Source organism: Nicotiana attenuata, unplaced genomic scaffold (assembly GCF_001879085.1).
Source record: "Nicotiana attenuata strain UT unplaced genomic scaffold, NIATTr2, whole genome shotgun sequence".
Lineage (NCBI taxonomy): Eukaryota > Viridiplantae > Streptophyta > Magnoliopsida > Solanales > Solanaceae > Nicotiana > Nicotiana attenuata.
In genome coordinates, this window is record NW_017674434.1 from 52,206 (window position 1) to 66,848 (window position 14,643).

Sequence of the window (14,643 nt, forward strand, 5' to 3'; positions counted from 1 at the left end):
ATGGATCTATAGGCGCGCCGTCGACCCTCGACAAGTGCACAATTTATTTCTGTTGGATCGGGTCGTCGCCTCGGTGTGATTTGCGCATGTTATATTGTTGCTTGAGAACTTTAAATGGGAAATTTGCCCTTCGTGTCTTGATACAAATTGATAAGATAATAAAGAGTAAACTTTGAAAATCCTTGATTATTTGTTGAAGGTGTTTATCTTTTTCTGGCTTCGTGAATTAGAACTGCTATATAAATCCATGATTTCCTCACATTTTTAGTATATTGCCAATTAACCTCTAGTAAGTGTCGAAGTTGACCATCTCGTCTCTACTTCTTCGAGATTAGGCAGGATACTCATTGAGTACACGTTGTTTACGTACTCATACTACAGTTCTGTGCATTTTTATTGCACACGTATATTTACTTCTAGCAGCCCACTGGGCGTAGCAGCGCGGATGATTTAGGGGCTAGGTGAGTTGCATTATTCGAGGCGGCCCGCAGCTAGTATAGCCCTCTTTGGTACATTGTATTTATTTCCTGTCCATTGTATTCCGGACGGATGTTGTATTTTATTTCCTTATCAGTAGATGCTCATGCACTTGTGACACCGGGTTCTGGGATGGTTTGAAGTATTGTATTAACTGCTTATCATTTAAATTTGATTGAGACTATATTCTTTAAAATTGCTAAACTTGAAGGAAAAAATCCTAGATTTCAAAAGTAGTAAAACGAGATTTTGATTAAGTAATTCGGTTGGCTTGCCTGACAGCAGTGTCCGGCGCCATCACGACCCTTAGTGGATTTTGGGTCGTGACATATATATATCAACCAACTTACTTTTAGACTTAAAGAAACTATATAAATAAGAAAACTCACTATTTACACTAAAGTTTAAATTATACTAAGGAAAATACTACTATAACTTATATTTAAATTAGAAGAAACCAAGTTTTCTATATATATATATATATATATATATATATATCTTCTATTTAAACATAGGAAAAAATCTTATATTCTAAGAATGTGAATATTTTTTGTAGTTTTTAATTTTCTTAAATAAAACCTATTAAAAGTAAGATAAAAATTTAAAATATTAAGATTTAGACCTAAAAGAAATTTACACTAAAATAGTATAGAATTTGGGTGGGGTCAAAAAATTAGTTGTTCACAACATGTCCCTCTTTGCTTGGAAACATGAAGAGTTTTCAGGCAAAGAAAATGAACAAGGTGACTGATTTTTGACCTCACTATTATTTGAAAAGGAAAAGAAGAGAAAAGAAAAAGATGTGACCGAGCCTTGGTTTTAGGCAGCCTACATATCCCGGGTTATAAGGGAATCAGGTCACGTGTAGTTCAAGTGAAAGAAGAGTGACAGAGTATTCTCAGAAGGAGAGTCGAGCGAAGGTCCGTCGAAAATCCTAAAGTTTGCCTACCCAAATGTGGTCGGCCTAAACATGCTCCTATCGACTTTAAGGAAATAAATAAACAAAGTAAAATAATGAACATGTTCAACTAAAATTTCTTTCAACTTTTAATGCCCAACCCCTCGACCTCATACGAACAATTCATAGTTTGTTCTTTTAACATTCTATTAACTCCATGTGACATTCAACCAAATAACATGAAACACAAAACTATCAAGCTAATAGATATGATCACACATGATCAGTAGCCTAAATTAATGAAGCTAAATGGTGCAAACATAATATCATTCCATCAAGACAAAAAGTTCCTAAAGCAGAATATTATCGACACAACCGTAAAACAATGATAGCAAAAGTAAAAAATTTAAACAAAAACTCAGAAGCAACTTTTCGAAATAATTTAAAGGTAAAATATGTCAAACTTCGAGATATCTACCCAAAACCAAAGTTAAAATTTATATTCTCAGATATATCAAGTGGAAGACTGAACATAGTTATTGATAAAGAAATATTAGTGAGTTCCTGATTAATGAACTTAGGATCTACAGATGTATTAATAGAAATATACTATTATTTTTTCACCTACATATTATATTCAAACATTAATTTAAGTTATTATTAAGTAATACATTCTGCGCTAAACGTTATCAATTCAACCTGGACAGAACTTAAAATAGTTGCTAAGAATAAAGGATTATGGGAATTTAACTTATTAAAGAAAACAATTCAAGACCTTGAATATTGAAACTCCCAGGTGGATCGTTAAACTTGAGTTCTCATGGTGAGTATATTAAAGACAAACACTAATGATAAGAGAAACTTTGATATTGCTTTGAAGCCTTAGGCGTACGAAATTCCTTAAACAAATCAAATGTCATCTCACAATTTCAACTAGACAAATTGAACAAAATCATTCCATGGTTTCTATAGAAATCAAACAGAAGTTAAACTAAGACTAACCGGCCAATACCAAGCTTAAGAATAAAAATACAAATCACAGAAAATAATAAGAGAGGAAAAAAGATGAACCTGAAATAGCAAACAAATTCTAACAGACCCGGGACCTCGGACTCCCGAACGACGACTGGAAAAGCTTTTGATTCCAAACTCCAAAATAAAAAATACTCAAACGAACTCCTCCCCTTTTTAAAGCTTTTTACTCTATATATATGCATACGTAGGAGTTGAGGATCAAGATGTGCTGGTGGTTAACAAAAATATATGTGATCGTGTGTGTGTGCCGGTGATTGTGTGGGAGTGGTGTTGGGATATATTATTAACCATGCGGCTTAGACATAGTATTATATTTTGTTCTTTATGAAATAATTATTTATTTAATTTATTCGATTCAATAAAGCACTATTTTAAATAGATCATTTGTAACATGTGTGTCCTTTTGATTATGTAGTAGACAATTTAGTGTATGGAGTCTTAGCTCATACACAGAAAATTAAATTCTTGGTTCTCATAATTAATAAACCATGTTCACAATCGAAGATATTATCGGACAAAATATCTTGATGATTGTAGCACAAGATTATTGTATAATTTGTCTTGATTATGGGAGTAGGTTTACTCCAACTTCTTGTGCTAGTATACTCAGTGTATATTGAACAGACCAAGTAGAGAAAAGGTATTTTTGTACTGAATACATATAAAACACTTTCTCTAATTCATTAAATGAGCTTATACTCCTAATCTTGATATAATTGTTATGATCGATGTAATTTGTTTATTGTTTTGATTTATCAAAAGGTACGACTCTATTTAGAGTTAGTATATGCCTAATAAATTGGACAATAACAAATAACATTTGTGAATAATTATTAGTTGATAGAATCCATGACTTGATTTTGGGTTTGATGATACCCCTTTATATAAGCTTATAAGTTTTCATGTGAAAACCCGGCCGGTGGATTTTGTATCCGTCACATAATGGTTTAAGCAGAATTATAAAGGATTTAATTAGTTAATTGAATTAAATTTTCAGTGATTTAAATTAATTAACTGGTATTTGAAATCTTAACATGGGGAATTAAAATAAGTGTTAATGAATATTTGAAATTCATATTGAGGAGTTCAATTGCAGTTTTTTAGTGGAATAAATTACAATTAATTATAGTAAGAATTAATTCATGCTAATTTAGAATTAATACTGTAATTAGTAGCCTCTTATTATTTCTGTGGTTCCTGCTATACCTAGTAAAAACCTGGACAGACTTGGGTAAAAAGTAGCTTGGGAGAAAAGTTACTCTTTTGAGTTAGAGTAGGATTCTACTTATGGAATCCTAGTCTTACACGATTTTAAGCCTATTTTAAGGCTTAAAATTTGTGTATTTAATAAGGAAAAGAGAGACAGTTTTCTTCCGTGTGACTAACCCTAAAGTTGTATTGTTTTTGCCCACCCAAAAGCAAAAGTGTTCAAGGTTTTACTAGGCATATAGCAAAAGACTACAGCCCTAGATTCTTGCTGCTTGGAGAATTTGTGCAACTATTTCAAGAGGTTAGTGTTCCTGATCTTGTTATTATTGCGTTATCTAATTTATATGTAATTAATGCCTTAATGTATGCTTGCTTCTGCTGCGCATGTTCTAACATCTACCCCACGTGAGGACATGACTATCTTAAAAGAAATTAAAACCAAACTGAAAAAAATACTAAAAAGAAAAGGTAGGACTGACTTTTTCATAAGGACTAATATTGCATGCAGTAGAGACGAAGTGTCAAGCTGCCACATATCCCTCTTTGCATGCCAATCCCTAATACTATGCAGCCACGCATCTCTTTGCCCATACCTCACACCATCCTCGTCACTCTCCTCCCCCACCACCCCAAAACCCCCCCTCCTAACACCTATACTATTTTCATAATATTATCATTTCATTTTGTGTTTGTATAAATTATCCCCATTCCTCTTCTTGTTTTCCTTGCATTCAACATTACTTTCATGTCCCCAACTTTTTAAAAACTCTCTCAATTCAATCCACCAATATTTCTTGAAAACACTAGAAATGGAAGGGCTTTATGCTGAACAACATCATCACAAGTTTCATCCTTCTCACCAACTCTACCTTAACAAGAAATCTCTTCGTGATATTGACATTCCCCCTAGAAAACTCCTCAGCCGCCGTTCTAATCTTTCCGCCGACCCTGTCTCCGACATGTTTATGGACTCACCTAAATCAGACTCAGACAGCCTTTTCCAGAAATTCTTACCTTACAACAGCCTTGACGAGGATGATTCTGATCCGTACTCTTCCGACCACTTTCGTATGTACGAGTTCAAGGTCAGGCGTTGCACTCGTAGCCGCAGCCATGATTGGACTGACTGCCCCTTCGCTCATCCCGGTGAGAAGGCTCGTCGGAGAGACCCAAGAAGGTTCCATTATTCTGGAACTGTTTGCTCTGAATTTCGCAAGGGAAATTGTAGCCGAGGTGATAACTGTGAGTTCGCACATGGGGTGTTTGAATGTTGGCTTCACCCAACACGATACAGGACTGAAGCATGCAAAGATGGGAAAAACTGCAAGCGTAAGGTTTGTTTCTTTGCACATACTCCACGTCAACTTCGTGTTCTGCCACCTAGTTGTCACGAAAGTAGTGGTTCTGGTTCTTCTCCAAGGAACTCTCCAGTTGAGAAAAAGTACAGAAATCTTAACCATTGCTGTATGTTTTGTCACTCTGTTTCTGCTTCTCCTACATCTACTTTAATGGGCATGTCACATATGTCGCCGCCTATGTCTCCATCTCTCTCGCCGCCGCTTTCCCCAGCAAAAACTCAGTTCTCATCACCTATGTCACGTTACACTGATCGTTTTGGGAGTGTAGAATCATCATGTGGAATGAGTCAGCTGGATCATGCTGGATTAATGAGTTACAAGGACGCACTTACTGAATTGGTTACTTCTTTAGAAGCTATGAGTGTGAATGCGAATGATGAAGCCAATTCTTCTTCTTCAGCTGCTGTTGCTGTTAATAATTTTGATGGGAAATTACCATGTTTGGATGTGAGTTTCAACAACAATAATATTAATAATTATGATGATCAACATCAGTTTCTTCTTTCTCCTTATTCAACTCCATCTCCAAGTCCAGTTTCTAGTTCAAGAACCAAGTTCCACACTAGGGATTTTCCATCTCCTAGTCCAGTTTCTAGCTCCGGGTTGAGCTTTAGTCCAGTTTCTAGCTCCAACATGAGTTTTGTAGAAGATATCAACAATGCAACAAACAGATACTACAATGACAATGGATTAGGTGGGCCAGATTTTGGTTGGGTCAATGATCTCTTGACCTAAAAAAATAAAGGAGTTTATGGGCCAGCAATTAATGGAGATTTAATTTGTGGTCCTGCAAAAGATGATGATGATGATGATAAATTGGTTGAGATTTGGAGAAGGATTTTTGTACATACAAGTTCAAGAACTGTTTTTAGCTGCTGCTGCTACTGCACCATCCATATATATTTCAAGGGTATGTCTTTGTATATATGAGATGGCCGGGGGAGGATGTGTTGCTGTTTAATTTACTGATCGAAAGCTTATTTAATTTTTTTGCCTTATTAATCAATGTAAGAATTCTGAGTTGTCTGTCAATTAAGATGTAATTTTCATTTTCATTTTGTTGGAAGGTGAGAGTGAGAGTTGTGGAGTCATTGTGTTATATTCAAGTTTGATGTTAACCAATTGTTTGTTATCATGTCATTATTCTTGCATTAACTCAATAATAATTTCTTGTTTTGCTATGATTGCCTAAATTGTTCTTCTCTTTTTAGTTTTTACTCACTGCATTTCTATGATTTTAAATATAATTTATATTTGTTGATAACTCTACTTTTAATCGTCTTTGGACGTACATTCCGTGCAGTTCCCGAATTTACGCAATTTGAAGTGGATTTTAGCAATTTGAATCTTGAAGAGAGATAGGAAGACTCGGATCAAGATAATCTTTTTGAATTGGATTTTGTTGAGAAAATCACGATAAATAAACCAAAAAAAAGGAAACTATTTAGGCGAAAGGAAGGGATGAGCTGGTATATCAGATTTGGAGGTTTACCACGTGGTGTGCATGCATGCAATACAGCCGACTTGGAATATTATTTGGACCTTGTGGATATTTTTTTTTAGGAATTTTTACATTCCTATGCCACATAGAAAATCTTATGGTTTGACTTAATTACACTAAGTATACTAAATTATTAATTTTATATCATAATTAATTAAGGTTTAATTAATTATACATTTTTTACTCTTTAATTAAAGGAATTTGTATATCTCAGTATCCCCACTCATCCCACGTGCTTCACCCACGTTTTACTCATACCCACGTTCTTTTTATCATTTTCCATCTTCTGAAATCAAATTCTCCCTCTAAATTCACAGAAAATTGAAGAAACCCTTCAACAAAGTTGGTCCCCCATTTTACGCCAGTTGAAGTTCATCAATGAAGAACAACAAAGCTTCGAAACAAAGTCCTAAAAAATCAGCAGTAGCTGATATACCCTCATTTGATTTGGGTGTGTTATCACCAAAATCACCCAAAAAGCAAGGTAAATCTCCACATGCAATTGCCGAGACTACTCATCGTTCTTCTCCCCGACAAATCAGAGCCGAGATGAGAACCAAACAAAAACATGATGTAGATGCTGGAAAAATTTCTACACCAGGCAAACAAGTCAAACGAAAAGGAAAAGAAATTTTGGTAGACGACGACTTTGTAGAAGAGGTCCCTAATTACTACATTTATACTACAATTAAACTACAATCTATGTTGAAAAAATGTTGACTACAAAATTTTTCTCTTCATCTACAAATTTTCTACAAAAATTCTACAAATATACTACAAAAGTTTAAGTATGTATAAAGCAGCGTAAGGGTATCTACATAATTACTACATTTATACTACAATCAATGTTGAAAAAATGTTGACTACAAATTTTTTCTCTTCATCTACAAATTTTTTACAAAAATTCTACAAATATACTACAAATCAGTTTAAGTATGCCTAAAGCAGTATTATTTGTAAGCGTATCTACAAAATTACTACATTTATACTACAATTAAACTACAATCTATGTGGAAAAAAATATTGACTACAAAATTTTCTCTTCATCTACAATTTGTCGTTGCTGAGGTATTGTTCAATATTTTGTCGCTTTTTTGATTTTTTGGATTAAGAAAAAAAGACGAAGAACAGAATATCGGCAGAATTGATTTCTACAATTTGACTTGAATTTGTTGAATATTTTGTCTCTTTTTTGATCAGTGGATTGAGGAAAAAAGTCGACGAACTGAGCTTTTGCAGAACTGATTTCTACAATTTGATTCGAATTTATTGACGATTTTGTCTTTTTTTGATTTGTGGCTTAAGGAAAAATAGCGAAGAACAGAGTTTTTGCAGAAAAGAGTCTATGTAATTTGATTTTAAATTGAAGATAAAGGATTTCCGTTTCAAATTTGATCTGAAGGTCGCTAAATCAATTAGAATATTCTGTTCCTGATTTGTAGCGCGCCTAATTAGGAAGATTCAGCTACTAATAATTACTATTTAATGAACGGTATAATAATTATAGAAAAAGTGTGAACATGGCGGGTAAATTAAAAACTATGCACATATTTGGTAATAAAGTTTCATATATGGTATAGGAAGGAAAAAATCCTTTTTTTGTACTATTCTTTTTTGTGTTTTGGACCTTATAGTGTGACAACCTTCATTTGTTTTGTTTTGTTGGACCATCGGACATCACCATTTTCATTTTTTGGGACCTTATTGGATACTCCTATCATTATTTGAAATTTTAGGGAAAATCACTTTTGGAAGAAACAAGTCCTAACGTTTGGTTCTGGACAAAAACTTGTGAGTGTTTAGATTAATTCTTATTTAAGAAAGATGGGTTAATCTATCGCTAATGTTCTAAAGAATTTAATTTAATTTGTATTTACATGTAAAACATATTTATATCATCAAATCATTTGCTCCGTTAATTAAGTTATTATAAATATGTGCTATTAAATTGTAACCAAATGAGAATATAACTAATTTATTATTAGAGGTTAAAACACTTGTAGAGTAAAGAATAGCAGAAGAAAGATTATTTTTCAGAGAACTTCTGCTAATCGGGGGAATCAGCTAAAGAAAGGAAGCTTGAAAAGAGGAGAGATTTTTGAAAGGAGAATTTTGTTATTGAATAAGACTTTGTTGAATTTGACTTCATTATAAATGAACAAGACACCCCCTATTTATACTTGTCTATGGATGATTTTAGATAATGTACAAGGAAAATTCTAGCTAACGTTATCTTCTAACAACACTCTAGAATATCTAGATGTGTCTACTAGATAACATTATCTTCCCACAACGTTCAAGAACATCTAAATGTGTCTACTAGATAAATATCAAGGATACTACACTAGGACATTCTAGAGAAATTTATGTTTTTCCAAAAAAAAAAATTAATTTTTTTTTATTTTTCTGTAACTTGTTTTTACAGTTTATGTTTATATAATTTAAATATTAAAAAGAAACGGCACCTGAAAATCAGCCTCAAGATACTTTCCAAAATCAACAAACCTTATCTGGTTGGTCTAGAAGAGCAAGTACATCCTTATTTGGTTTTATACTAAACCTTATTAGTTATATGTTTTGTTTTAAATCGAACGTAGCCGTATTTAAGAGACAAGGGTATGTACAAAACGTCAAAATGTTCGAGTGTGGAAAATATTAGGACTTGAGTAAAGAAGCTTGAGTCGCCTAAGCCCTTAATTAACCTGTTGATATAAAAATAATAGCAATAATTATTCCAATAATAGCTAATTAATATTGAAGAGTCACGAACTCTTGAGCGATACATTTTCACCTTATAATTATGGGTAATTATGACCGCTCTTGAATTAATATCTAACGCGATTATTCATCCAACTTACATCAGCTTTTGCGAAACTATGATGACTTTGTTATAAAAATTTTAGTAAATGTGGATGTTCACTACTTCCACTAATTTCATTTATGATGTAAATAACCTCCATTACTCATCACTATTATAATTGGAATTCCCGCACCTCCATAACCCCTCCTCATGATCTTCCCCCATGATCTCAACTGTTAATGTCATGTTTAAGACGATCATTTTGTAACCTTCTATAATAGTATAAATAGAGGCATGAAATGTGATATGCGAAACACTTGAACACTTAATGAAATAAGATAAAGTTACGTCTTATTCTCTTATTCTACTTATCTTCTTGTTTTATATTGTTACTTTCAGCGACATTTCTTAACACGTTATCAGCACGAAGTTTCTAACCGCAAGGTTGAACTCCACTTCTTGCGAGGTATATCTCTATGATCTAGTGTCAAAATCATCAAGCCTAAAAATTCTTTTAGTTTTCTTATATCAGATATACATATGAGTATATTCCGTAGAATGAATGTTGGTTCCTTTATCTTTATTTTTCTTGTGATGTTTCATCATAATATAAACCTGAACATCATTTTTTTTATTCATGAATATAGTACTGTTAAACTTTCATGAACAAAATAATAGGTGGCATACATCAGACTATGTCGAATTTGTCAAAGCTTGAGTTTGTGGCACTTGACATTTCTAGAAAGAATTACCTATCATGGGTTCTCGATGCTGAGATTCACTTAGCCGCTAAAGGCTTTGTTGACACCATTACTCAAAATAATGAGGCATCAAGCCAGGACAAAGCGAAAGCCATAATTTTTCTTCGTCATCATTTGTATGAAGGTTTAAAGGTTGAATATTTGACAGCGAAAGATCCACTTGATTTGTGAATTGGCCTGAAGGTAAGGTATGATCACCTTAAGGATGTATTGCCAAGGGCTCGATAAGAGTGGATGCACTTACGGTTGCAAGATTTTAAGACCGTAAGTGAGTATAACTCTGCTGTATTTCGAATAGCTTCTCAATTGAAATTATGTGGGGATGTTACGAATGATGAGGATTTGTTGGAAAAGACTTTTACGACTTTACATGCCTCAAATATGGTATTACACCAGCAATACGTGAAAGGGGTTTTAAAAAGTATTCTGAATTGATCTCATGCCTTCTGGTGGCTGAGCAACATAATACCCTTTTGCTGAAAAATCATGAAGCTCGTCCCACAGGGTCAGCTCCGCTTCCTGAAGCGAATATGGCAGCTAGACGTGATAAGTCTGGAAAAAGACAGAATAATAATTATGGCCATATGAATGTACGTGAGCATGGCAATGGTAAGAACGATATAATAGTCGTCATCGTGGTGGTCATGGCAAACGAGAGAACAATATATGTTCTCAAAATAATCCTTCAAAAGAAAAAAGCGGTAATTGCCACTGTTGTGGCATGAAAGGTCATTGAAGAATTGAATGCCGTGCACCTGAGCATTTTGTCGGGCTTTATCAAAACTCCATAAAAAGAAAGGCAAATAATGTTGGAGCATCTTCTGCTAATGCCCCAGTGGAGTCTCACTTGACCTTTAAAAATAATTTTGAGGCGGGGCCTTCAAACAAAAATGATAACAATGCCGAGACAAATCTTGCTTTGAATGATGATGATTTTCAAGGCCTCGATGATCTTACTCATTTAGAAGTTGAAGACTTCTTTAGAGATAAAAACTAAGTTTGATCATTTTAGTGGGGGAATGCAATTATGTTATTATTTTTATTTTCAGTGTTTTTTGTCTCGTTCTAAAGTTTTTATTTTCAAGTAGTACTTAATTAAGTTATCTTATTTTGTTGTTGGTGTCGTTAGTTTTTTTTCCGTATTTCTCATGTTGTACTTTTTTTTTTCTTTTTGTGAAGAAAATAAAATTCTTGAGGAAGAGTATAATGTACATCGTGAAATTGAAGGTTCTATGCTTCCATGTATATAGAATAAGATAAAATTGACAAAGAATATAATAAACATTTTTGTTAGACAGTATAACTATAATTATTTAACCATATTTTATTTTATTTTAATGACTTCGCGAGGATAAATTCTCTAGTTTTAATATAAATATCTAAATGATTTTTACAATTCTTTATACTCTTTCACCCATAAAATGATATAAAACCTATTTTAACAAAAAATAAAAATAAAACTTACTCCTATATAGACTACATATCCTATTTAAACATAATTTATATAAACTAGCAAATATTAAATCCTAAACAATTTAAGTTTCCTGTTCCAATTTTGAATTAGTCTCCCCACAAAGGCATTTCAAAAGAAATACTTTTCATGAGAAAGACACTTTTTGGTATTTGGTTACCAGATAATAAATAAAAACATTTTCCATTAAGAAGGGAAAATGGCATTAACTTTCAACTTTATGTTACTTGCTCCTACTAGCAATTAAAATATTATTATTATTATTAGTAGTAGTAGTAGTAGTAGTAGTAATAGTAATAGTAGTAGTAGTAGTAGAAGAAGATAAAAGTTTCATCGACACATAAACCTTATCAATACACTCTCTGATTGCTACATATTTCAGCAAGTATTTTTCATTAACCAACAAAGTATCATAACAAAATTTCAAATGAAAAAAGAATTGCATCGTACCAAATACATTCAAAATGTAATTTCTTTCTCTACCAAAATGGATTATCCTAATCACAGGCGGAGCCAGGATTTGAAGGTTGTGGGTTCTGATCTTGTTACCAAACCCTAGCTCGTTTTAGTTATTGGGTTCACAATTAAATATTTTTACATATTTAATGATTTTTTCAATACAAATACAGAGTTTACGCAAAAGCCACTGAATCGATCGAACCGTAGCTACGACACTGCCTCCGCCTCCGATATCCTAACCTACGTTGAATCTTTTTCCTGTTTCTTTCTTTAAGCTACATCAGAAAGATTGGATTTTTAAAATGTTGAAACTTGACCTAACTATGCATATGCATTCACCAAGGTTAGGGGCCAGTGAAGTAATACCAAACATGGCACGAGGAAAAAAGCTAGTTTCTTAACTATGATTGCACATTGTATGTTCATATTCTATGTTTCCTAGGAAGGGTACTAATGATCTGATGTACAGCAAGGAGGGGTAGGGCGCCGAAGTGCTATAATTGAAGTCAAATCCGTGATACTCTGAACTTACCCCTGGGTCAAGCTCGGATCGAGGATTTATATTTTATGGGTTCAACTTTTAGGGATTTTTAGTCTTAAATTCATTGTATTTTGAAAATTGTTCCTTCATCTACCTACTAATTGTTGTAATAATAATAATTTATTATACATTAATATATAGTTTGTATTAAAATTTTGAGTTCAGATGAACTCGATACCGCAAGATTACATCCGCCCCATGCATGGGGTAGAGATGTTTGCCAAATTGCCAATATTCTTGCTAGGTGTTAGGTGACTTGTTGTCATAGATTCACAAGAAATATGGTATGTGAGGTGGGGAAATGCCAACCACGCTAAAGGTACCTATGCTTTGTATTGTAGAGATAATAAGCGGTTCCCCACATGCCATTTCTATGACCTACTGACTCATCCAATCAAATATTCACATCCCTTTCATTCTAGAGAGATTCATTATCCTTTGCTGGTTTTATGTAAGTTTGAATATGAATGCTGTTAATGGGACAATAGGCCATATATACTATACGACTATAGCACTCCCAGATACTTTAATTTGTGCTGGGGTATGGCACAGTAACAGTACTCCTTGAATTACCTCAGTTTACGGAAATGTGATCTTTTCATGTATAGCTAACGGGCAAAGTACTTCACCTTCACCTATATTCATTTTTCATTATATAGAACTTTTATACGAACCTCTAAAACATATCAAAACTTCTCGCATATAGAGTTCATAGTATACGAAACAACTTTCAGGTTATATGAATTTCACTATCCATATATGTCGCTCCATTCAAGTTCATTTAGAATTTATATTACTGATCGAATAGGGGAAAATCGAAAATAATATGAAGCAAATAATGTCTTAACATGCTATTCCTGATAGCAGATAGAGTTGGGCGAAGAGCCAGACTTGTCTTTTTTTAACAATAAGACATGTTCTTCATTCAACAAGCACATTAAGTTTTTAATCAGCACATTTATTTTCTTGCTATAATATCTACTGATTCTAGTACTACACTTAAATCTATTTAAAATCGAGGACAATTGCTGTTATTAAATTTTCTAATGATCACATTGCACATAAATCTTACTTGAAAAAAATGAGTGTAAGTCCATGTTGAATTGTCCCATATCGATAGGTAAATGGTGTCTTGGTCTTCCTATATAGTCTCGGTGCAATCTTTACCTCATGAGCTAGCTTTTGGGTTTGAGTTAGGCTCAAGGTCTGTTTTTTTTTTATTATGGTATCAGAGCCGGTCTCATCTCAATTTATTGTTATCGATGTTGGGCTTCCGTTTATGTTTCCTCGCTCTAGTTTGGGGGACAAGTGCACAGATAGCCATTCTCAGGAATGCTATTTAGAGATTCCAGTATATATTTTTTCTTGAATTTTTAAACTAAAAATCTTAACTTCAGGACAATTGTCCTGCAAAATTGAACTAAAAAACTGAAATTGAGGACGCACTGCTAATTTCTAAACCTTTAAAGTGGCTACCTGGTGCCATTTCTACCTAGTTTGGTGTCTCGAGTAATTCTCACCTAATAAGTTACCTTTTGGGATCGAGTTAGGCCCAAGGTCTATTTCCTTATCACTGCAGCTAAATATTCTGCTAGAAACTTCTCCTATAAGAAATAAACAAATATGTGATGATCCAGACAAAGGGAATGGCATGTTTTTGACGTCAAATGCAGCTCAAAATGTATGAACAGTTGCTTGATGATCTTGTTTTAAACTTCTACAGGATATAGTTTCTGATAAGATGTCGTAACTGAATATGTAAAAAGTAGTTTGATGATTGAAGGAACAAACTAGGACATCAGCAATAAACCACAATAAACTACCAAAACTCATAATTTCGTTGCTTGGAGATTTTATGTAAGCAAAATGTTTACTTTCGTGGCTTGCCGTATGGGCCGAAAACGTTTACATAACCAAGACCATTAGCAGGATAAAGCTGGTCGTACTTTAGTGCTAACAATAATGGGAGTTTGACACAGTTACCCACAAAAATAAAACTATTTACCCTTGTCTACCCATTTGTTTTCTTACCTATAAACTAATTACATTTCCTACCCATAGTAGTTTTTGTGGGAATTTTTTTTCTTATTCTCCTAATTCTTTTTTATTTCTATGTATTCTTTTTCTTTTTTC

General features: G+C 33.4%; 1 protein-coding gene across 1 annotated transcript; it reads left to right on the top strand.

The window, feature by feature from the left end:
* The first annotated feature begins 4,322 nt into the window (after positions 1-4,322).
* Positions 4,323-6,151, top strand: LOC109218666 (zinc finger CCCH domain-containing protein 2-like). Its single transcript, XM_019383039.1, has one exon. The coding sequence runs from the start codon at positions 4,429-4,431 to the stop codon at positions 5,710-5,712; it is 1,284 nt and encodes a 427-aa protein (XP_019238584.1). The 5' UTR covers positions 4,323-4,428; the 3' UTR covers positions 5,713-6,151.
* The last annotated feature ends 8,492 nt before the right edge of the window (positions 6,152-14,643 follow it).

Excerpts from the sequence above, each read along its gene's own strand:
- LOC109218666 (XM_019383039.1), top strand. The coding sequence starts at position 4,429 with ATGGAAGGGCTTTATGCTGAACAACATCATCACAAGTTTCATCCTTCT.